Source organism: Canis aureus, chromosome 17 (genome assembly GCF_053574225.1).
Source record: "Canis aureus isolate CA01 chromosome 17, VMU_Caureus_v.1.0, whole genome shotgun sequence".
NCBI lineage: Eukaryota > Metazoa > Chordata > Mammalia > Carnivora > Canidae > Canis > Canis aureus.
This window is the reverse complement of record NC_135627.1, coordinates 2,132,999-2,154,962: the sequence shown is the minus strand read 5'-3', so window position 1 is coordinate 2,154,962 and position 21,964 is coordinate 2,132,999. Positions and strand designations below refer to the sequence as shown.

The 21,964-nt window shown below is 49.2% G+C and overlaps 1 protein-coding gene and 1 long non-coding RNA gene across 9 annotated transcripts in view; one reads left to right on the top strand and one right to left on the bottom strand.

Moving 5' to 3' along the window:
* The window catches only part of ARHGEF7 (Rho guanine nucleotide exchange factor 7), a 126,702-nt gene extending 108,936 nt beyond the window's left edge, over nt 1-17,766 (top strand). For 4 of the 6 annotated variants that reach the window (XM_077854933.1, XM_077854937.1, XM_077854935.1 and 1 more), the window contains 5 exons: nt 3,134-3,223; nt 6,006-6,182; nt 13,971-14,070; nt 14,218-14,272; nt 15,170-17,766. In XM_077854933.1, coding sequence (XP_077711059.1) covers nt 3,134-3,223; nt 6,006-6,182; nt 13,971-14,070; nt 14,218-14,272; nt 15,170-15,292 — 545 coding nt within the window. In that variant the 3' untranslated portion in view covers nt 15,293-17,766. Of the gene's footprint in view, nt 1-3,133; nt 3,224-6,005; nt 6,183-10,760; nt 11,132-13,970; nt 14,071-14,217; nt 14,273-15,169 lie in introns of those variants that run through there. The other 2 variants (XM_077854934.1, XM_077854936.1) reach the window with 2 other exon arrangements.
* On the bottom strand, nt 15,538-21,963 carry LOC144287691 (uncharacterized). 3 transcript variants are annotated; one of them, XR_013355437.1, is made up of 4 exons: nt 21,700-21,963; nt 19,734-19,759; nt 18,125-19,371; nt 15,538-16,118 (listed from the first exon to the last, which is right to left on the bottom strand). It is a non-coding gene; the product is annotated as an uncharacterized LOC144287691 (long non-coding RNA). The 3 variants fall into 3 exon arrangements; XR_013355435.1 differs by lacking the exons at nt 19,734-19,759; nt 21,700-21,963 and having other exon boundaries at nt 18,125-19,727; XR_013355436.1 differs by lacking the exons at nt 19,734-19,759; nt 21,700-21,963 and having other exon boundaries at nt 15,538-16,102; nt 18,125-19,727.
* Between the last annotated feature and the right edge of the window lies 1 nt (nt 21,964).

Here is a 21,964-nt window from a genome sequence, read left to right as displayed (position 1 = left end):
GTTTAGTCTCCTGTTTCTACTGAAAGGTGTCTCTGTGGGTGAGCCCCTGGGGCTCATGCAGGAGGTGGTGGGGTGGTGGTGAGAGAGGACCCTCAAAGGTGCCTTGAGCAGTTGGGCAGTTGCAGTCCTGCTGTCAGCAGAGAGGGTGCTGGGCCTGGGTTTGAACAGTATCATGGATTTCTGTATTGAGAGCAGGTGAGCAGCAGTGGGAGTGGGGGGGGCAGGTAGGAGGCAAACTGAGTGAGGTGACCAGGTGACGATGGTGTAGTCATCATGGACAGAGTTCAGATTTTTTTGAAGAGGGAGCCTGCAGCTGTGGTTTCTCAACTGAGGGTGTCTTTGCACCCCTGGAGATACTAACATCTTGAGGCCTTTCTGGTTACCACAATTGGGTGTGGGTATTGCTGCCTTATAGTGGGTAGAGTCTAGGGATGCTGCTTAATGTCCTAGAGCACACAGGACGACCCCCCAGCACAGTCGTGCCAGGGCTGGGAAGGATTCCTGCAGGAGGAATCACAGGCCCTGGCAGGTGGTGAGAATTCAGGACTGCTCAAGCCATGAGATGGACTGTGAAGAGGAAGACAGAGTCTGGGTCTGAGGAGGTGAGGCACCAGCAGAGGGAATGTGGAGAGACTGGGAGATTGAAAGGAGAGCCAGGGGTTCCATGTGGATTAGAGGAGAGATGTGAGCTGTGTGACATCTGTATCAGGAGGGTATAGTCCCATGGTAATTTCCCAAGTTATTTCAGTCTTGCTTACGTTCGGAATCAATAGCCTTTGCCATGTGGGAAATGTGAGGAAAGGAGGATCACCATAGACTTAATGCTATATCCTGCAGAGGCCGGTGAGTGTGCTTTCTTTGAGCGTACCAATCCACATATGACGTAGCCATCTGATCTATCGTCTGGACAGGTTGTCACCTGCAAAGGTCATTGTCCTCTGGGCAGAGGTGGAATGACGTGCCTGTAAGGTTGCCATTCAGCAGGTCCTGAAGTAAAATGAGGAAGGCCCTCTCTTGGTCCTGAGGGAAGAGCCCATCATGAAACGATGGGCTCCATTCAGTGACATTTAAGTCCCTTTCTCCATAGCTCTTAAACTCTTGGTGCTGAGATTTGTATTTTCTTTTTAAAAAATTTTTTGGTGTAGTTGACACACATTGTTCCGTGAGTTCCAGGCCATAAGTCTGTATGCTATGCGATGCTTAACACCAGTGCAGCTCCCATCTGTGACCATACAGCGCCAACATGCCATTGACTGTATTCCCTATGCTGTGCCTTCCATCCCCACGACTGACTCCTTGACTGGATGTTTGGCACCTCCTATTCCCCAGCTTGTTTACTCCTCAGGCCATCAGTTCTCTGTTACAGGTCTAATGGTGCTTTTTTAAAAATTTCTTTGTTTTTACTTTAGATTCCACATATGAGTGAAATCATGGTATTTATCTTCCTTAGTCTGATGTATGTCACTTAGCCCAATATTCTTTGTCCATCCATGTTGTCACAAATGGCACGATCTCATCTTTCTTATGCATGCGTCATATTCCTGTGTGTGTGTGTGTGTGTGTGTGTACACACATCTTCCTTATCCATTCATCTGTTGGTGGGCACTTGGGTTGGTTGTGTCCATGACTTGGCTCTTGTAGATAATGCTGCAGTAAACATAGGGGTACCTCTATCTTTTCAAGTTAATGTTTTTGTCTTCTTTGGGTAAATATCCAGTAGTGGAATTACTGAATCATATGGTATCTTGAGATAAAGTGGGAGATACCATAATTCCAGATTTCAAGTTATGCTACAAAGCTGGTTCTAATTGAAATAGGTACAAAAATATACATACGTCAGTGGAACAGAATAGAATGCCAAAATAAACCCATGCTTATATGGTCATTCCAAGACAAAGGAGGAAAGAATATATGATGGGGAAAAGAACAGTCTCTTCAAACAGTGGTGTTGGGATAACTGGACCACTTTTTTACATCATACACAGAAATCAACTCAAAGTGGATTATAAAGACCTAAATTTGAGATATGAAACCATAAAAATCCCAGAAGTCATTGATGTTATATATTTTAGTAATGTCTGCCTTGCCTTATATCATATCTTACTATCATAAATTGTTGAGGCTTTATATAGCTTATAAATATTCAAGATTTCCATACTTCTACATTTTTATTAGAGTAGGTGAGCCTTTTAAAATAAATACCCAAAGGTGATATCTTAGAAAATATAAAAGAATATAGAAAACTTAAAACAGAAAAGAGGAATAGTTCAACCATAGGGTCATGTGAAGTATGCTGGGTGTGAGGTTCTGAATCCGGGACTGATATCACTAGATGTTGTTAGTCTGGAAGAGTCTATCCTTCTGCATACCTGTAGTCTGAGCACGAGAAGCCAGTGTCTGGAGTAATCCGTAATTGGGGAGCTCTGGTTTAACACCTTCAAGGTTGAGGTTGTGCTTTTTTTCATCCTAGATAAATTCTTGAGTGCAGACTGGAGGGTCAGAGCTTTCCAGGGTCCTACCTGTCTTCATGCTATCAGCTGTGGGTGGCACTGGGGATTGTCAGACTTGGTATTTTTGTTAGGCTGGTGTGTGAAAACCTGATGCTTTGTTCTGTTACTTCTTAGCGAGAATAAACCTCTTATGGTGTTCTTGTGTGAGTTGCTTGTTCCTGGCCCATTCTTTAATTCCAGCATGGGAGGACACTCTTTCTTATGGGCTAGGAAGACTGCTTTTATTTTTTATTTTTATTTTTTTTAATTTTTATTTATTTATGATAGTCACACAGAGAGAGAGAGAGAGAGAGAGGCAGAGACACAGGCAGAGGGAGAAGCAGGCTCCATGCACCGGGAGCCCGACGTGGGATTCGATCCCAGGTCTCCAGGACCGTGCCCTGGGCCAAAGGCAGGCGCCAAACCGCTGCGCCACCCAGGGATCCCATCTTTTATATATATATTTAGGGTACTAACCTTTTTGCTAGATATGTTATGCATAAACAGTACTTTAAAAAATAGAACTGCTTTGTAAATATTGGAAAGTCCTTATCTGAGAAGAAAATAGAGAAATTGTTTTTTAGTTTGTGACCTGTTGTACATGTCAACTTTTAGCTTGATTGTGGCGTGTCATATCTTGACAGGCACAGCTGCTTTGGAAGAAGACGCACAGATTCTGAAAGTCATTGAAGCTTACTGTACAAGCGCCAAAACGCGGCAAACCCTCAACTCAAGTAAGTTTCACAGTTGCGGACTAGGAAATGCAGTGCCTCACTGGGGTTAGAGTCGCCATCAGGAGGGGCCGGTGCTGGGCCCCAAATGCAACCCGTGGGCATGGCGGAGCAGTCCTCAGTGAGGGACACTTGGCTGGCCAGCCTGGCGTCCTAAGTCACCGCAGAGGGGCTGACCTGCCAGTAAGAGAATGGAATTCTACACACTGTCCAGTTGGGAAACGTTACGTAGGAGATGCTGCCAGAGTTTAAAAGCTTTCTTCTATTTAGAGAAGATGTGCTTAGAAGACAGAAGATTGGTTCAATTATTTTTAAGCTATTTAAGCTATTGGTGTGGTTAGTGGGGTCTTTTTTTCATAGAATTGTAAAAAATAACCTAGAGCCTTTTTAGCCCCCATTCCTCCCCCTCTTTTAAATGATGCATTTAGAAATTTTTGGAAGTAGACCCCAGCTAATTTATTTGGTAGATTGCAGCACCATTGAATTTTCCTTTATCTTTATACATAAAGTCTTACTTAGTAAGAAAATCTTAATCTGTTTTGACGGAAAAAAAGTGGGCTCTTCTTGTTTGCAACCTCCCAGCATTTGAAGATGGGGCAGATGCAGGGGTGTGTGTGGTTTGTTTAGAAGAAAGGGCTGATTTACTCTCTCTTCTCACTGGAGCCAGGGCCATGGGCACCACGGGGTCCTGCACTGTCATTTCTAGGTGGGCTTTCTTGGGTCTGTTTTTGTTTTGTTTGAGAACTGGATCTCTGTATTCTGGCATAGAAACTTGTTTCTGTTGGATTTTGTGTTTTGGATTCCCTTTCCACCCTGACTTTGGGCACATTGCTGATCACTGCTTCATTCCCACCACCTTTTCTGTGGCGGTTCAAATCTGCATCCTAGCTAGTGTCAAGACTGATTCTGGAAAAAAGGACAGGTGGGAAAGGGAATTTTTACGTGCTTTAGCTTTTGTTAAAGATGGCGACAGCTTAAAAAGGTAGGGCTGGCAGGATCAAACTCCAGGCACAGTCTGCAGTGACTTCTCTGTGGCCATATTTTAAATGTCCGATCTGCGCCATTGAAATTCTTGTTTATACTTGATACTTGCCCTGGTGAGAATGCTTATTCATAGTAACTGGTCAGCAGAATGGGGGAGACATAGAAAGGCCTGAAGGTTGGGTATACGTAAAGCCAAACAGTCATTTCTAAATACAGCCTATTTTGTCTTTTGAGATACTGGTTTTCTTAGATTTGATAAGAAATGTGTTTTAAGTAGTAGGCTATGTAAAACGTGGCCATAGAGTTTGGGTTTTGAGTTTGAGATTTTAAAGAATTCTCTCAACTTGAATTACTTAAAATTTTAACCTGGTAGTGTCAGGTAAACAGACCGGGTAACATGAACTTTGTATGTATGTCTGTGAGAGTCTCATTTGTTCATCTGGGAGACCGTGCCCCATGCCTGTGGCCTCGTTGCTTTGGCTGCCTGGAAGTGATGGCCTGTAGATTGTGTACGTTATTTGTCCTCTGTATTACGTGTTTCCATTTCTCCTGTGTAAGAAGAGCATTGCATGATATGTGGATTTTTGTTTTCAGCTGATAGTCTGGGGCCTTGTGTATAATCCCAGGTGACTGTAACTCAAGGAGTCTTGGGACCAGATAGGATGAGGGGAAAATGATCTTTGATGCTGGAAAGGTAGTGTGGGGTTACAATGGAGGTAGCTCTTTTCAAGTTAAATGCTTAGTAAAAACAGGATAATACACTTGACCTTAAAATTCACCTCCTGTCAGCGTATGTTTGGATGCCAAGATGTTACAAGCCAGACATCTTTGGTATCAATTTCTGTCTCAAGAAGTAGTGATCTTCATAGAGTCCAGGGATTTAATTGGAGGAATCCAAACTGGCCCACTTCTGCTTGTTCTGGTTTGGGAATGGAATGAATTTGGAGTGGACGCAGGACTAGGATGGCCAGCGGTTGCCGTGGTGTGCATTGTGCGTCACGCAGTGTCCCTGCATGCCTCCCTCGCGGCTGCCTGGCCAACACCCTTGCTCCCTGTGGCTGACTCCTCTCGGGCTGCTTTCTCTTCTCCTGTCTATGCCGATTGTCCTGTCGCCCTCCTGTGAACTCAGTGGCTCTTGGCTTATCGTGTCTCTTGTCCTGCCAGTAAAAGGGTCTGCATCAGGGCTGGGAATGTGGGAACAGGCATCCTACTTTTTCTGTTGCCCTGGCTGAGCTCTGGGGAGCACTGCACTCTGAGTGTGGTGCGGCTGCAAGGGGGGCCCCTTTCTCCGCTCTGAAATGTTTACGGTGCTGGTGGTTTAGATAAGGTAAGTTTAGACCCCACCATTAAGATAACTTCTGGGGACTTAGAGACTGGCAACGGGAGAGCTTCCTCTGGGACTCTCCTGCTTCCATACGTCCATATAAAGAACACTTTCTACTGAAATGCATAAATGGCTCCTTTTACAAATGTCCTAAACGAGACTCCTGGTTCATAGAGTGGAATAGAATTACTTGTGAAATGTCTATAGAAGTATCCGTGGACATGGGCTTATGTAAGGGACAGTTTGGGAACAATATTGTGACTGCGGTTTATTGAAATCCAGTTTTACTCTGCGGGTTGTGCTATTAAAACCCACCGTAAATAAGGAGAAATGAACATTGTTGCCAGTTTTTAACAATATTTTCTCTCTTCCTTCTCTTCCCATCACCTTTTGCTTTTGTTTCCATGTTTTTGGTTGTGGCTCTTCCTGTCCGTCCCCTCCCACCTCTGCCTGTCACTCCATCCGTCCCCGTCGTAGCATGGCAAGGCACTGACCTGATGCATAATCACGTCTTGGCCGACGACGACCAATCAAGTCTAGACTCCTTGGGTCGTCGCAGTAGCCTGTCCCGTCTGGAGCCTTCAGACCTCTCGGAAGACTCTGACTATGACAGTATATGGACAGCCCATAGTTACAGAATGGGTTCTACATCTCGTAAGAGCTGTTGCTCATATATCTCTCACCAGAACTAATGCACTTCTGAGCTTTTCTTAACAAATGCTTGTTGTATCGCAGCCTGCTTTTCTTAGATGTTTTCTTGCTGTTCCTTGTCTTTTATGTGATATTTTAACAACTTTTGAGAGCGTTGCTGATACTTCCCGTTGTACTTTGTGGAGGCCCACTGGCCAGTTCTACAGTCCATGCGAGCTGCCGCAGTGGAAGGAGACGGTGCGCTCGTGGGGTCGCGCCCCAGGGTCCTTTCCTACGTGGGTGGCGGTGGCTCTCCAGCTCTGGGTTCCCGTTCTCACTGTAGCACCCATCTCATTTCTTTTTGGATACAGCTGTGTGAACACTTTTATATTTTATACTGAGACATATAGGTTTGTGATCTAAGTGCCAGCACCATGGAGGAGACTGGCCTGATTAGGGATCTAAATGTTGTATGTTCAGTGGACCCACTGATGACTGAGTTGAAGACAGGGGCAAAGGAAACATGCTGTAGAAGGACACAGTCCAGTTCAGACAGCTGTGCTCTGAGGGCTCCTCAGGGTGCTTTGTAGCCATGGAGAGCCGTGTGTGGGTGTGGCTAGCATGGGCTCTGGGCCATGGCAGGAGAATCTGCTCTCATCAGGGTGCCACAGACAGCCAACCCATCTCCCCATTTGCCCATGGGCTAGGGGTTCTCTGAGGGCCTGGTTACTGTCAGAGCTCAGACCCTTCCCCACAGCATCATACCAAACACTCCTTAGTTGGAGCAATTGCTCTTCAATGGTGCTTAGCACACCCGTGCCACTCCACTGAAGATTCGGTCCAAACTCGGAAGCACTCAGCCTCTGAAGGTGTACATGAGACTCTGTTCAGAGCCAGGTGAGTGCTTGGCTTCAGTCCCAGCCTGGCTGCGCCCCGACATCCCTGTCACGCTGCCTGTGATGGACACATGGTTTGTTTTCAGCAGCTTGCTGCAGTGAAACTCTGTTTACAGCAACCCATCATATGTAACCCTCATTCCTCATTGTCACGGGAACACCTGAGTCCATTGAAGACCTCAGTTACTATATAACTCACTTAATAAGAAAATCTCAGATGGAGAGGGGTGCCCCCACATCCCTGGAATTTGTTGTAAGGAGATTTCACTGGCCTCACTCAGATGAATTTCTGCTTCAGAAAGAACTGAATGTGACCTGTTACATTCAGTTGTAGCACCCAGACCCACATCTAGTCATTGTCTCTCATGCATGCTGCACTTGGTGTGAAAATGGAAACTCGAGGTTGTTAAGTATTCGTTGAAACCAGCTTCAGAAAACAAGATGCCATAATAAAGTGGGAATAACCTGTTTCCCTCTCCCCAGAGTGGCTGGGGTCCCCCCACCCCTAAACCCACGTATTCGGTGTCTGATTCTGTTTGCACACAGATGACTGAGCCGTACCCTATGCCCTTGTTGGCTGGGCATTGGGTCCTGTTGCTCACATACCCAGAGGAGCTGGTGGACCCTGGCAGTGGTGTAGTGCTCAGAGTCAGATGGCTTGAATACTGCGTGCGGTGAGATATTGAGGGAACCAACGTTCCAAATACTTCTGTGCCCAAGTATCTATTGAGCCACTCATGCCATCTGGAGATTTCATATTTTTATATCAATTAGTATAAATAAAAAAGTTGAGTAGCATCTTATTAAAATTAGAGCCCAGTATTAACCCACGGTAGAGATGGGATTTATAGGTGTTCAGCCAAATAATAAATGGAATTTTGGGAGAAATAGGGCTATGAAGTTCACGCACTGAACTGAGAAGCAGTTGTTTGATTTTTGTATCCGTACAGTAGTCGCCTTTTCTGGCACTGATAATACAAAGTCTTTTTGTTTGCTTTGAGGCTCTCATTTGTGCGTTGGCTTAGACGCCTTTGCCATGCCTCAGTGAGCCCGTGTTGTGCGCGGCACATGCCCCCCAGCATTAAGGTACACAGTTGCCGTACAGGGATATTTCTTTATTGCCAAGTGTCGTCTGGATTGTCTTCCTGAGACCTTTCATTTTCTCTACACCAAGGTTTGACATGATTCCATCAGTCCTTTGGTACCAGTGAAAGCCACGTGGGCAGTGATTTTGCCGATGCTGGGATCACTGCATAATGACACCCTGACTTTTGGTTGTTGGGGCTTGTTTTGAATGTCTGGCACCATTAGCTCTTGTGACCTGGTTGGAAGTGTTAGTGCCACGGGCCTGAACGCGGTCCCTCAGTGGCAATGGCGGCGTGGCACCCCGAGGGCTGGGGCATGCCCAGGTGGAGTCTGGTTGGGGCAGCTCTGTCCTGGCCGCATGCACAGTTAGAGTGGTAGTGTGTGGGTGCAGACCCTGGACCCAGAAGTGGGTGGGAGCCATCCTGGGCCTTCGTGGGGGCCTGCGTGGTGTGGACATTGAATTGATGCTTGCCACAGTATATAAGCTATATTATGTGTTTTGCGTAAAATTGCCAAAACACAGTAATGTGTATATAGTGGTATAAGACCTTGAAAAAAATCTATATATTGTGCTTTTTCTCTGTGAATGGGAAAGCCATTTTTAGTGGGTGACTGCCATTTGAAGACTCAGTTGGATGTATACCTGAATGTTGCATTGTATTGTACAGTATGCATATTGTCTGTGGTTGCATATGGCAATGAAGTGTTTGTTTTATAAAAAAAAAAAAAAGACATCTGTTATGTACAGTTGAAATAAATTTTGCATTTGCTAGCCTGTGGCTTTTAATATTTGTTACTGGGGGATGGGGGAGTAGCATAGCTTGCAACTGAATATGATTTGGCTGTTCTCCTGTACATTGTCTTCCAGAGGAAGGCCAGGCAACGGGACACTTTCTATCTGGTTTGATAGAGAAATGTGCACTTTCTTAGACCAAATATGTTCTAGACAATACAGGGTCACTCCTGACATGCCTTCATTTCCTTTTTTTTTAAGAAATTTTCAGTCACCAGAAGGTTTGAGTTCAGAAAGAAGCACTCTTGGTTCTTTGTGCATAAATGGGGGGGGGGGGGAGCCCAACTTCAATAGTTGTGGTTTTTTTTTTTTTTTTTTTAAAGAATAAGGTCAGTCTTTGAGTGCATGCCCAGCTGGCTAAGAAGCAAAAAGGAGTGTCAACGTGGGGCTGGGGCAGGGTGCAGGCAGTAAACACATGCAAATTGTTCCCTAAAGAGATTCCTCACATTTTCCTAAGGAAAAAAAATCAGAATCCTGTGATAGCCATAAATAACAAAGGACCTTTGGTAAATAATTTCTGAAAGTTGTAATATTTTCCCTTCAGGCTGAAAGTTCAGTTTCAATTGAGTATAATTAGGTGCAGGTTTTAGAGGGATTATGAATTTAAAGAAATTATGGATTGCTACCACAAATGTACTGGACAGCTGGCCAAATAGGCAGATGATCTTTTCTGACAAACAATGTGTTTAGGTTTTTGAGGCAAGGCGATTCAGTCATATGCACACATGCACACATGCATGCCCTGGAGTTGATGGAGCTGTGTGTTCTATCAGTGTTTCTGGTCAGGCGGCGGTCTGACCACAGAGAGGTGCCCTGGGCTTTGAGCCTCCGGCTCTGTGCTGCCCAGGCAAGTCCTCTGTGCAATTCAAGCGCTCGCTAGATCCGTGTTTTTCGAAGACCTATGGTGCTCTGAGGGTCTGCAGATGTTTTGGGGGTGGGCAGGACTACAAGTGTCTCCAGTTTGTAGATCACACCTCTGAACCAGCACACTCCCTGGCTCCCCAAGCCACCCTCTCCTACCCGGCTCCAGCTGTGTGACCCAGAGCAGCCCCTTCTGGGGGCGGTGTGCAGCTGCCGTGCCGTGTGAGTCTGTGGGCCTCAGTAGCCCGATCCTAGGCATCTGCAGACACCTTCTTGGGGGGGGTCTTCTAGTTGGAGAAATGCTGGATTGGTGCTAGGTGTAAATTATAGTTTCATTGTATTCACCCCTGTACTGAACAGCAACAACAAATCCAACCAGCAGTTGTGCGCAGACAGGGTTGTAGGCTAGTCCAACACTCCTTTTGATCTGTGACATACAAAATGATGCAATGTTGCTGAGATGAGGGTCAGCACTCAGGTGACTTTAGGAAATGCTGAATTAAAGTAGGTGGGTGTTGCTACTGCACGCTTCCTGAAAACTGTCAACATGCCACGTGTGTACTGTGGACCTTCCAGAAGTGGCTGTAGCCATCAGCTTTTTCCAGAACAATGTGGTGCAGAACCCCTGTTAGATGGTGGAGGGGCAGCAAAGTATCCTCCGAACTGAGAAGGCACTTTGAGGGTAGAAACGGAAGGAGGTGATGCCAAATGTTTCCACAGAGCATTATTCAGGGGGGTCCCCCTTACTGCTGTTGGGTGGGCTCGTGGGCGATGATCCAGGTGCTGCATGGCTGCTCTCCAGGAAGTCCAGACCTTTGTCCACAGATCACATAGATCAGTGGGATGAGCAGCAGAGGGCCGAGTGGGGGTGGGGGGAGGACAAGAAACTTTTCTCTCCTAGCTGTCAGAACAACTTCAGGAAAGTTCTGGACAGGTGTTCCGGTCAGGGCACATATTCCCTCCCAGGGGCCTGGAGCAGTAGCTCCGAGGCAAGTCATCGTGTGGATGTGAACAAGATGGAATCGGTATTACCAGCCATCGCTCCCCGTTACCTCCTGGAAATGCAGACCTTGAATGTGCTGGAGCCATCATGAACCCATTCATCTGTGTTGCAGCCCTTAGATGTTTTTAAATAAAGTGACAGAACATTCTTCGTGAGTTCGGTTGTTTTTCCAAACTTAAATAATTCAGGGAAAACATGGTGTGATCCCTCTAGAAATACTTAAGTTATCTTTGAGATAACGTGATAAATCTACTTCGTAAAATTTGGCTATTTCTCTAAGAACAAACTTATAAACCTCCCTGGAGACTATTCCTTTATTTTGCTGAAAAACCAAGTTTTCTAGAAAAATGTTACATTGAAATTAGGCACATTATTAGCATCCTGTGAATTTCTCTGCAGGCTAGTAAAGTCTACAAGCTGCGGTTTACCAGCTGCCTGGTGCACTGTCAAATCCGTACATATCATTTTCTACACCACCTTTCAGGAATTACCAATTAAGTCTGTACATTTTGCCTGTAACATTCTCAAACTGAAGGTTTTATAGTAAATTCTGGTGTGCTTTCAGTGCGTTTCCAAAAATAACCACCATGTATGTGTGACTCTTACACCAGTTCTCATGGGCTTAGTCCTCTGATGTCACGTTACCTATTGGAGTTTAGGGCTTTTATCTTTGTGACTTTATCTGGTAAAAGATCTTGGATGTGATTCTTAAATTCTCAGAGCAGCTCTGCAGAGCGGGTGAGCTCTGTTTTCGAGTCTTGGGCCTCCATACTCCTGCGGGTGGGATGGCACCTGCCATCTGATCCATGCATGTCACCTTACGACACAGGTGTCCCTGGTTTCTCTTGGTGTTTGAAGCTGGGAGTGCTGGCAGCACCTGATGTGAGCCAGCTGCCCAGGAAGCAACAAGTGGTGGACATAGCCAGAGAGAGATGTAAGGAAGCCAGTCTTTCACAGCGCTGCCACATGAACATCTCATCCTGTCGTGTCCTCACGTGAATGAGCTAATGAGACGTCGTATTTCCAGCCAAGGGTGACGGACACACAACTGGTGCCTGTTGTGGTCTGACCATGATGGAGCAGGTGATGGCGAGGGCGCTTAGTATCTGGCTAAGTTGTCCGATGACTTCTCTTCACAGCAAAGTCGCCAAAGCCATTGTTTGCTACATGTCTATGCACATGTGAATTCTTATGAATCCCTTTGTTTTTCTGGGCAAAATAGCTCATGAACTAAGTCTTCAGATGAAAACGGAGGGAACGTTGCATGTCTTGGAAGCACGGGATGTTCCATGGCCTTCAGAACTTTTACCTCGGCTTGTCCCGCTGAGCTTTCTCTTATTTGTCTCACATACCAGTTTCCTTCCTGAGCAGTATTTTCCGGTGTGGCCCAGAAGCCCCGGAAGGGCCTAGAAGACAACGTGCCTGCAATCCGTCACAGAGCCGTGGCATGTGGAATAGGTGATCCTCCAGGAGGCAGTTGTTAGCAGTGATGTCTTTAAAAACGTGTTCCTCTGAGGATGTTTCACTCTGTCTGAAGAGTAATTCCTTTTGTGGATGGGTGACTGTGATAGGGTGGGTGGGTAGGGCAGCCCCATAGTGAGGGGTACAACAGAGCGACGCCTCCCTGTCCCTGGCAGTGATGGGTGTGAACAGAGGAGCATCAGTGGACAGTCCTGTTTGAAACCATGCCGATGCACCCCCATACCCCAGCCTGTCGTGACGAAGTCCCAAGTGCTCCATCTGACCATAGTCCTGAAGTTACAATACACCGAGGGGGCCCTTCCTTCCTTGCTATAGAAACGTGTGTGTGCTGGAGCTCAGGCCGTGTGGCATACAGCGGTACTTGCCCAGAGTTTAATCTTCTCATGCTTGGATGACAGGAGGAGGTCAGCAGCCTAGCTTCATTTGGTTCCTGCCATTACGTTTCATGGTGTGCTTGGATTTGACACCCTTCCCTGGCTGTGTGATGGAACGGAGCAGGTCTCGCAGACGTCCAGATGGTACCGGGGGAATCTAGGCCAAGGCCCTGTGGCCGGCACACTCCAGTGCTGTTCTCTGTGGCATGCTGCTTGTGAGCCCCGTGGCCGGCAGGCTCTGATGGTAATTGATAGTCCTGGTCAGAGGAGTGTGAGCTGATACGAGGATGCTAAAACATCTTTAAATCCTTGTATCTTTAAGACGGTGTTCTAGTGAACGTCTCTGTGATGTGAGGAGGCACAGCCGGGAGACCAGCGGATTGTATCGGCATCTCCGTAATCAGTTAGCAGCTATCAGACAGCAAGTGTGTTTGTTTAATTGAGAAATGTTTGTCAAAATACTACTTGTGGGTGTTTGTATCCTAGGGGGTGCGTTCCTCCCTCAAACCAAACATTTATATTTCTCAATAAATGTTCTAGTGCTGTATAACCTTTAAGAAAGTACTACCTCAAATTTTCTTTCTTGTATCCTTCAAAAAGACTTGAATCTCCTTTCTTCCCTGTGAGATACTTGGGTTTCCTGATTTCTCAAAGACTTGTCCCACAGCGCAGGCTTCCTGGGATAGGGCCCCCACGCAGTGCTTCCTCGGTGTTGTCTGTGGTTTACCGCCTTCCATTTGGAAAAATGTGTATGTTCCAGGAAATGTCAAATTAGGTTTTCATGAAAGAATAAATCTTTTTCTAAACCACGTGCCTCAGTGTTTATTTTAATCTTGTTCTAGAGTTCAGTATTCGCCAGCATTTGTGAGCACTCTGAGTGCGTGCCCATCTGACCTACCTTCCTAATGTGCCCGGAATAAGCTGCCTCAAACTTTGGCTGGTTTCAGTGTTCCTCCCAATGTTTTTTGGTATTTATTCCAAAACATCCAGGGCCCTGGGTTCAGGACCTTGCTACCTGTGGAAGATTTCAGGATTTAAAAGCTCCGTGATCCCGATTCAGGAACCGAAGCTTAATAAATCGCCAAAAGGCTGGTGCTTCCTTGCATCTAGATGCTTTAGGCATGAGGAAGACTGAGTTCTCTAGGCAGAAGTGGAGAAAATTGGTAAAAGCTGTCTTTCCATGTTGTATCTTATAGAGTTTTGTAACGCACGGTCCCTGGGATTTAATAGTAACTTTTAAGTTGTGTTGTCAAGTCAGGTTTTCAATTCTGCCAGTGCATTCACCTGTGGGTTTGTGTGTTTGTTTTAATGACATAGGTTCGCGCAAAGAGTCCGCTCCACAAGTTTTGCTTCCAGAAGAGGAGAAAATGATAGTTGAGGAAACGAAGAGTAACGGTCAGACGGTGATTGAGGAGAAGTAAGCAACCCACCCCCCCCACACACACACATGTCAGGGTGGGCACTGGCCTTAACCGGGACTTTAGCGTGGAGGGCTTGACGTGCCTCCAGCTGGAGCGCTGCTGTGTCTCATCCTAGCTCAGGTGTTCATCGTTTTCTGTTTCAGGAGTCTTGTCGACACGGTCTATGCATTAAAGGATGAAGTCCAGGAGTTGAGACAGGTGAGTCATAACCAGCTCTTTAACCCTGTAACCGGGTGGGAGGAAAGCAGCGGATGAAAAGCAAGCCCACTCATCCATATGCACAGTAGCACTGAAGGGCCGTCCTTCCTCTCAGTTACAGGGTCACTTTGGTTCCCGGTGAATGGGACAGGTCAGGAGGTACATTTTTAAAGTGACTTGTTCAAACTTTGTACTGTACTGTTGGCATCAAGTCCTCTGAGGTCCCTTTGGAATCGTCATTTAAAACCTCTGAAAATCCTACTGAGATTCTCTTTGCGACACTTGCTGACGTAACACATGGTCCTTGTTCTTAAGAAGTCAGGTGAACTTGGCTAAGCAACTGAGTGTATTTTGTATTTTTGCATATTTTGGATAAAGTATGTTACATACCAACTTGTGTCTCTGAGGAGCTCATGGTGAGCCTTGCATGCGAGGTGGGGGGGGGTTGGGGTGTGGTGCGCTCTGTGCCTGGACACGCACTCGGCCAACCTCTCTGTTTCAACATGGCTTCCAGGTGCCTCTCTTCTGCGTTTGAAGGGACACTCTGCAGTGGGTACGTGTTTGTGCAGGTGAAAGTGTGGAAGGAAAGCTCTACTCCTTTACTTGCGCATCCTTTCAGCTGCTGCTACCATTTTTCTGTAAAGAGATTTTAAGATCATTGCATATGTGGAAAGATGTCCGCTGTTCCTTTGGTAAATTTGAGCCGTTCTCCTCATCGTGTTATGTGGGAATTCTCTCGTTCCACGGTTAGGGCTGTTCTTCCATCTGTGATTGGTCCTGGCTCCCAGGAGTGTCTGTGTGAAGATGGCAGGTTCCAGCCTAGGATTGCTCCTGGGAAATGGAAGTCCTCTTCTGTGTCCAAGACAGTCAGTCTCCTGTGGTCTGCTTCGTTTACAGGATAACAAAAAGATGAAGAAATCTCTGGAGGAGGAGCAGAGAGCCCGCAAAGACCTAGAGAAGCTGGTGAGGAAAGTTCTCAAGAACATGAACGACCCTGCCTGGGATGAGACCAACCTCTGAGGAATGTCGTTGCTTCTTGCTCTGAGACCAGCTAAGAGACCAAGCCGGGAGCCCCATGACCCTAGCCAGGGTGACCTTAAAGACCATGGGGCAAGGCTGGACAAAAGTCATCTTGCTTTCCCGGCATGGAAAAGCTGGAGTTTATCACACAAATAGAAACAGTCACACTGTTCCTGAAGAATACAAACATGAGGTGTGGACCCTGGGGGCTGGACTGCATTATTTTTACGCTGTTAACATCTCTATTACCTCATTTTGCAATAAGTGCAGTGACTACCAAACCTGGTGTTTCTGGCTTTTATTGAGATATATATAAATAATTATATATACATGTTTCTTGTAAATACCCTGTTTTGAATGCACATCCATGATTGTTGTATCTGGGCTGACCCTCTATGCTAGAATTCCCTTCCCACTAACCTTCCTGGTCCCACAAATAGCAAGTTTGGCTCCTTTGCTTTTGGGAAGCAGAGGCGTGAAGGTCCCCGGATGCTTTTCTAGACACCTGCTTTGTAATCTGCCACTGTAGCCCCCGTGTGCTCTAGACTGACCTCCTTTTTGGTATGACCATGTAATCTGACTTACACCTGCAAAGATACTTTAATACCTTCCAAAGCCTTCTGTTGAAGCAGTGTTGCTGTCACCGACGTGCAGTGGACCCAAGCGCGGTAGGGACCCTGACTTGGTGAGGGGGACTTGAGTGTCAGCCAGCAGTCCCAGGAAGTCCCCTGCACAGCATCGTGTCAACTGCTGGTGTCCGCGCTTGTCCGCTTCAGGAGAACAGCGGCTCAGTGGTGTGCATTCACTGCCCTGGGGGAGAACAGACCTACACGTGTAGGCGGGTTCAATAAGGTGGCAAAATGTACTGTTTGCCTCCCCCACTCCCCACTTCCCCCAAGAGAAAGCTCTATGAGACCCTGTAAATAACTGTAGTATTTATTACCTATCACTGAGGCCAATGGAGGCCCACCAGGGGTGCTGTGAGCTGACTCAGCAAGGGCCCAGTGCAAGTCGTCTGTCAGGCCGCTGTAAACTCTGAGCTGTTTACCATCAGTGTGCAGCAAGCCTTCAGTGCTCACCGGGAAAAAGAACGCTTTCCCTCTTGCAGTGAGAATAAAGCAATATAATTCTGCCTCAAGTAATCAGTTTAAATGTGGGTATATCCCCCCTGCCCCCCCAATACCTAATGGCAGCAGGGGCAGGGAGGAAGCCTGCCTGAGCCCAGCTCTGCTGACCTCTCTGGGCTGGGAATCTGGGGACATCAGGGCCCCTGGGCAGGAACCGCAGCCTTGGAGCCAGCTCATCCCTCCTTGTAGGCAGGATACCGTGCCCCGGAGCCGCGCTTTCCGCTCCTCTCTTCTGAAGAGGTCAGCTTTGCATTGAGAGACTTTTCCATAGAACAAGTGTTCTGTCTTTAAGACCAAATGGCAGCACTGTGCTTTGCAAACTTTTCAGAAATGCCTGTGTGGTACCAGGTGTGACTCGGGCCTTGCAATCTACAGGTCAAGTGACCCTTTACCTGCATGGGGATCATTTGATGCCTTTGAGCTGGCGACTTTCGGACTCTTTCTGCTTGCTGGATTCTCACCCAGGTCTAATGCTGTCGGGCAGTGGCTTGAGCTGGGCCCTCCTGGCTATGCCCCCAGCAGGGGTATGTGTGGCTCAGCCCTGGCCTGCCCTCCTGCAGCCTTTCCAGTAGAATTCTCTGCTTCCTGCACTTGATGTTCTGCTTACTAGTGCTAGGACTAGGCAAGAGAGAGCCTCTTTAGAGGAAGCCCTATTTTACTGTGAGTTTGGTGATGCACAAGCCCTTTGCTGTAGGAAACTCTTCGGAGTGTGCCAAAGTTTGCAGTCTTGGACTCAGGGACAGCCTTCACTCCCCAATTTCTCCCCGTCTAATGGGCTGTGTTGCCGGCCACATCCCAGGACGGGTCTCCTACAACCTGCCTTAAGCTGACTGAAGCATTGAGTAAGAAGGTGTTTCCCGCCTGCACCTGCTCTGACAGGGCCATGGGGGTGCTCGTGGGATGCGTTCCCTTGTCTTCCCGCACATCTGGTACCTTAGGAAGCTCTTTAGGGAGCGGAGTCTGAGCACCGTTCTTCCTACCAACATGTCCTGTTGTAAATAGAGCACTCATGTTTGCCAGGCCTTCCCAGGGGCTGGGATTGCTGGTGGTGGGTGGAAGGGGCTCTGTGTACCCCAAGGGCGAGGAGAGAACGCACTTGGCATTTCTGTACGATGTTGGGATGTACAGACTGTCCTTTGTGCTTCTGGGATGTGCCTCTCTGCGCGTGTGCCAGGCCCTGGGACGGGGGCACTGCTGATTCTGTGTGCTCTGCCCACTGCCCCCACTTTGCGTCTCTGGGATGCACAGAGATGGGGCCTTGTCATGTAAATGCCACAGATTCTCCTGGTGTTGACTCCTGCTACGTTGTCATAATCATTAAACCGATTTCCTTATGTTACAACATCAGTTTCTCTGCTGTGATGTGGGGTTTTTTTTGGTGCATGTTACCTTTACGCTTTCTTTTGACTTAAATTTTTAAATACTTTGGTGCAGATTTTTGATGTTGGAACAACCACGTTTGCCCTTAAAATCTAGGGTTTGGGAATATTTGAAGATAAGTCAGATTAGGAAAAGGAAGGTCGTAGGTAAGAAAGGGAAGCTGGCACCATGAGGCAGAATAACAACTTTGACTCTGGAAGACACTCAGTAACCCGCCTCGTGGGTGGAACAAGGGAAAGTGTGTCCCAGGATTTCCATGGCACTCGTAGGACTGGCGTGTGATGCTTGTGTGCTTGAGAGCAAGCCTTGCCCTTCCCTGGCCCACCCTCCCATGGCTCCTCTGTCCGGGTCAGCGGCTGGAGCCCGGGTTCCGAGCAGACGTGGCCACACCAGCAGCAGGCAAAATGTTCCCGGGTGATGCTCCTTCCCTCTCAGGGTGTCCAGCCGTGCCCTGAGCAGCGGAGTGGTACACTGCACAGTCACTGGGCTCTGAGAAAACTTTGTCGGGTGACTTGGTGTCCACTATCTTGTCTTCTTTCTCCCAGATTTTTGGGAGACCAGTGACGGCACATGTGTCCTGCAGAAAGACCAGTCTTGCTTGGTGCTGCTGTAACTTGCACCCACATGGTGGCTCATGTTTGTCACATCCCTCTACTGTTCCCCCAACACCCCAAAGGGCAGGCCACCCCCGCAGCCATGAACCTGGCCGCGTGTCCTGGACGCTGGGTGGCAGGTGAGGCAGCTGCTGCACAGAGTGTCTGTGTGCCGGGTGCCCGGCCACCAAGCACCCCGAGCTGCGGGTGTCCAGGGCTGGGAGGGTTTCCAGTATTTCCGACTGGCATGAGGCAGGAAGTCCCTTGTGTTGAGGCACTGTGAATAGGATGTGAGCTACCTCGGCCTCTGGTTCAAATTGTTTATCATACTGGGGTTAAGCAGTTTAGGTGTTTTTCTTGCTAGTCTTCACAGAACGTGCGCACATAGGGAAGGAGCGTGTATCCCTGCCTCCATGATGGTAACCAGGTGACGGGCCTTGCGTCTCCTCCCTTGTTCTTTCGAGCAAATGCGAACTCGTGGTTTTGTTGCCCACACACGAGAGTGCGCGGACCATGTACTGCTGTACATGCCACCACCTTAAATCCCTGTGGGAAGCCTAATGGGCCGCGGTGACACACCATGAAAAACCCGAGGGAGATTGAGGACATGGATTACAGTCCTTAGAGTCCCGAGTATCTTCCCGTGCAGGGCCGTGCACGTTGCCCCCGCGCTTGGCAGCCACGTGAATACCCACCCCCTGTCCCCGCCCGGTTGTGCCAGTTGGTTCCAGTGCCCTGTTACTAGTAGGCGCCTGGGAGGGGCAGTGAATGTCCTGTGTGCACACAGGTGTCACAGCCATAGCCTTAAGTTCTGGAAATGTGCCTCAATTTTGATGAACTTTGCCAAATTCCTAGAAGGTGTTTTAGAAATGACCTTGATGATCTGGCACTTCCAGTTTTTCAGAAAGGGGAGTTGAGATCCGTATGCCATGCTCGGCCTTTCCTCTGTTGCGGAGCGTTCATGGCCGTGTTGTGGACTCTGCGGGGAATGGGCTGCTCAGAAAGGAGGCTGTTGGCAGCCTACACCCACCAGCCACGATGATGCTCTTCGGTCCTGCCTCTGTCCCTCCACTGCTTTGGGGCACGTGGTGCTCAGCCCAGGCGGCTGTCCCGTCCATCCCTGGGGGCTGCTGGCAAGGCTCTGGCCCAGCCCCGGTGGAGTGAACTGTTGCCGCGGCTGTGACCCGGGTGGGGGCGGGGGTGTGTGATGGCATCTGTGTCGTGTCTGGGAGCCCCATGCCAGCAGTCGTGAGACACTCTGGGGCGCCCCTGAGGCCTTTTTGTACAGGGAACGTTGAGGTTGTGTAAGAACAGATGGGCATGGCCCCCAGAGCTGCTTACCGTTCCTGGCTCCATGGCCCCCTGGCCTGTTGGGAGAGAAGGGACTAGAATCACAGGTCATGGTGTGTGGAGGATGGTCGGGAGGAGCGGCCAGGGCCCCTCACTTGGTTCCTCAGATCGAAAGGAAGCCCTAGTTTCCTTCTTGTAAACATGGCAAATTGCATCCTTTGGCTCTTACATGAGCTTTTACAGAGCTGCTTTAATTCTGGGATTTCTCCTTTGACACCACCTGTTCTTGCCCCTGGGCAGATTTCCTCCCCTTGGGCTCCTGCCCCTGCCCCTGCCCCCAGGGAGGACTCCTGGAGCACCCCATGCCCTCCGAGCCAGGCCGACTGTGGTCCTGCCCTTCCCACCACACCTTCCAGGGGCTAGGCCTGGGGATTGCTGGGGGTTAGGGGATTGCAGGGATAGTAAGGGGCTAGTGGTTAGAGTTCTTGGAAGGTGTAATGGATCCTGGTGGGAAACCCAGGACAACATCTCCATTCCCTGCCCCTGGGAAGGCCTCACCGTTGACAACAGCAGACGTTAAAATGAAGTGTTAGGTGCGGTTGCTCGTCATTCCCTGGGGACGGGACTTGAGGCTAACATGAACGCTGGGCTGTCCCATAGTTGAGGCCCTGGTCCATGGCAGCAGCAGAGGTCAGCCACAGAAGGGACACGAGGCAAATGTCCTGCACCCTGTCCGGCCTCCAGAGGAGCCGGGTGCCGACGTGCTGCTCAGCGAACGAAGCCCACAACCACGTACATGATGGAAGCCGGACCCCAGAGACCACACCTCATGTGGGTGTGGGTGGGTGGTGGGCATGGCGAGGCCCTGCTAATGGGTGCGGGGCGTCTTTCTGGGCTGATGGAATCGTCCTTCCATAGGTCATGATGGCTGCAGACTCTGTTCTGACCGTTGAATGGTGCCCTTCGGGCGGGTGAAGCGTGTTGCACGTGAATCATGTGCCCTGGGTGCCAGGCTCGCATGTGGGGCCCTTGGAAGCCCTCTAGATGTGGGCACTACCAGATGGTGGTCACCAGCCACGCATTGCGACTGTCGTCCCCCTCGTGTTACAATGAAACCATGGCCCCAAGAGGCCAGATCCTCTGGCTGAGGAGGAGGGGGACAGAAGCCATGTCCTGGAAGGGAGGGGCACCACCGACCCCAGGCTTTTCAGGCAGCCCTCACTGGGGGCCCGGCTCCTTGCTGACCCCGGCTCTTGCCCGCCCCAGGTGGCCACCCTGGCTGTCCGTGCACTCCTGGCTCCTGCACCCGCTGCTCCACTCTGGCCTGGTTGTCACAGGTTGTCTTCCTGCATGTCTCCCTGCAGCTGGGTCCTTGATACTCCCAACACCGCTCCCGGGGCCGCAGTGACACAGCCCAGTGCAAGGCTCCACTAACTCCCCATGGCTACAGCTCACCACCCGGGGCTCGGCCTCTGGCAGTCCTAACCCTGCAGGCTGGCCATGCCCACAACCCTCCCACTGTGTCCTGCAGTCCCATAGCACCCAGCCCTCCCTCGGGAGTCCCTGCTCCTTGCCCCAGTGGCCCAGGCCACCTGGGCCTCATCACTGCTCCCATACCCTTCTCTGGCCTGAGCACAGGCCTCCCTCCTGTCCTACCTCCCAGGCTTGCCCCATGAAGTTACTGTGGCCCCAGCAGGCTACTTCTCCAAGGCACACAGATGGCTTTTCAGCCCCCTGGCTGCTTGTCATGCCCTGGGGATCTCAGCCTCAGCCAGACCTGTCCACTTGGGTCCTCAGGTTTCCCAAGTGTGCAGCCTCTTGGTGTTTCTGATTGGCCAGGCCTGCCTGACCCCAGGACCTTTGCACTTGCTGCTGCTGCAGGCTTGCATGCCTTCCCTCACTTCCTCCCCAAACTGCTCAGATGCTATGTAAGCCTGAGGCCACCAGCTTACCTCACATAAGCAGAGAATGAGCCCCCACTCCATGCTCTGCTTTTCCTCTGCAGCACATGCCTTACCTGACTTGGTCTGTCTCCTTCCATGGTGCTATGCATCCCTGAGGGTTGGAGTTTGTCTGTTTTGCTCGCTGTTGCATCCCAGCAAGCATGGACACCCCCAAAGGAAAACCCAGGAGCGAGGGCAGAACACAAAGCCAGGCCTGGATGTGTAGGCAGGAAAGGGTCTTGGGTGGGTTCACAGCCCCACACCTCACGCTTGGGGCCCTTCCACTCCCCCTCAGCCCTATCAGCATCGCTGCCCTGCCCCCTCTGTGATGTCAGGGGG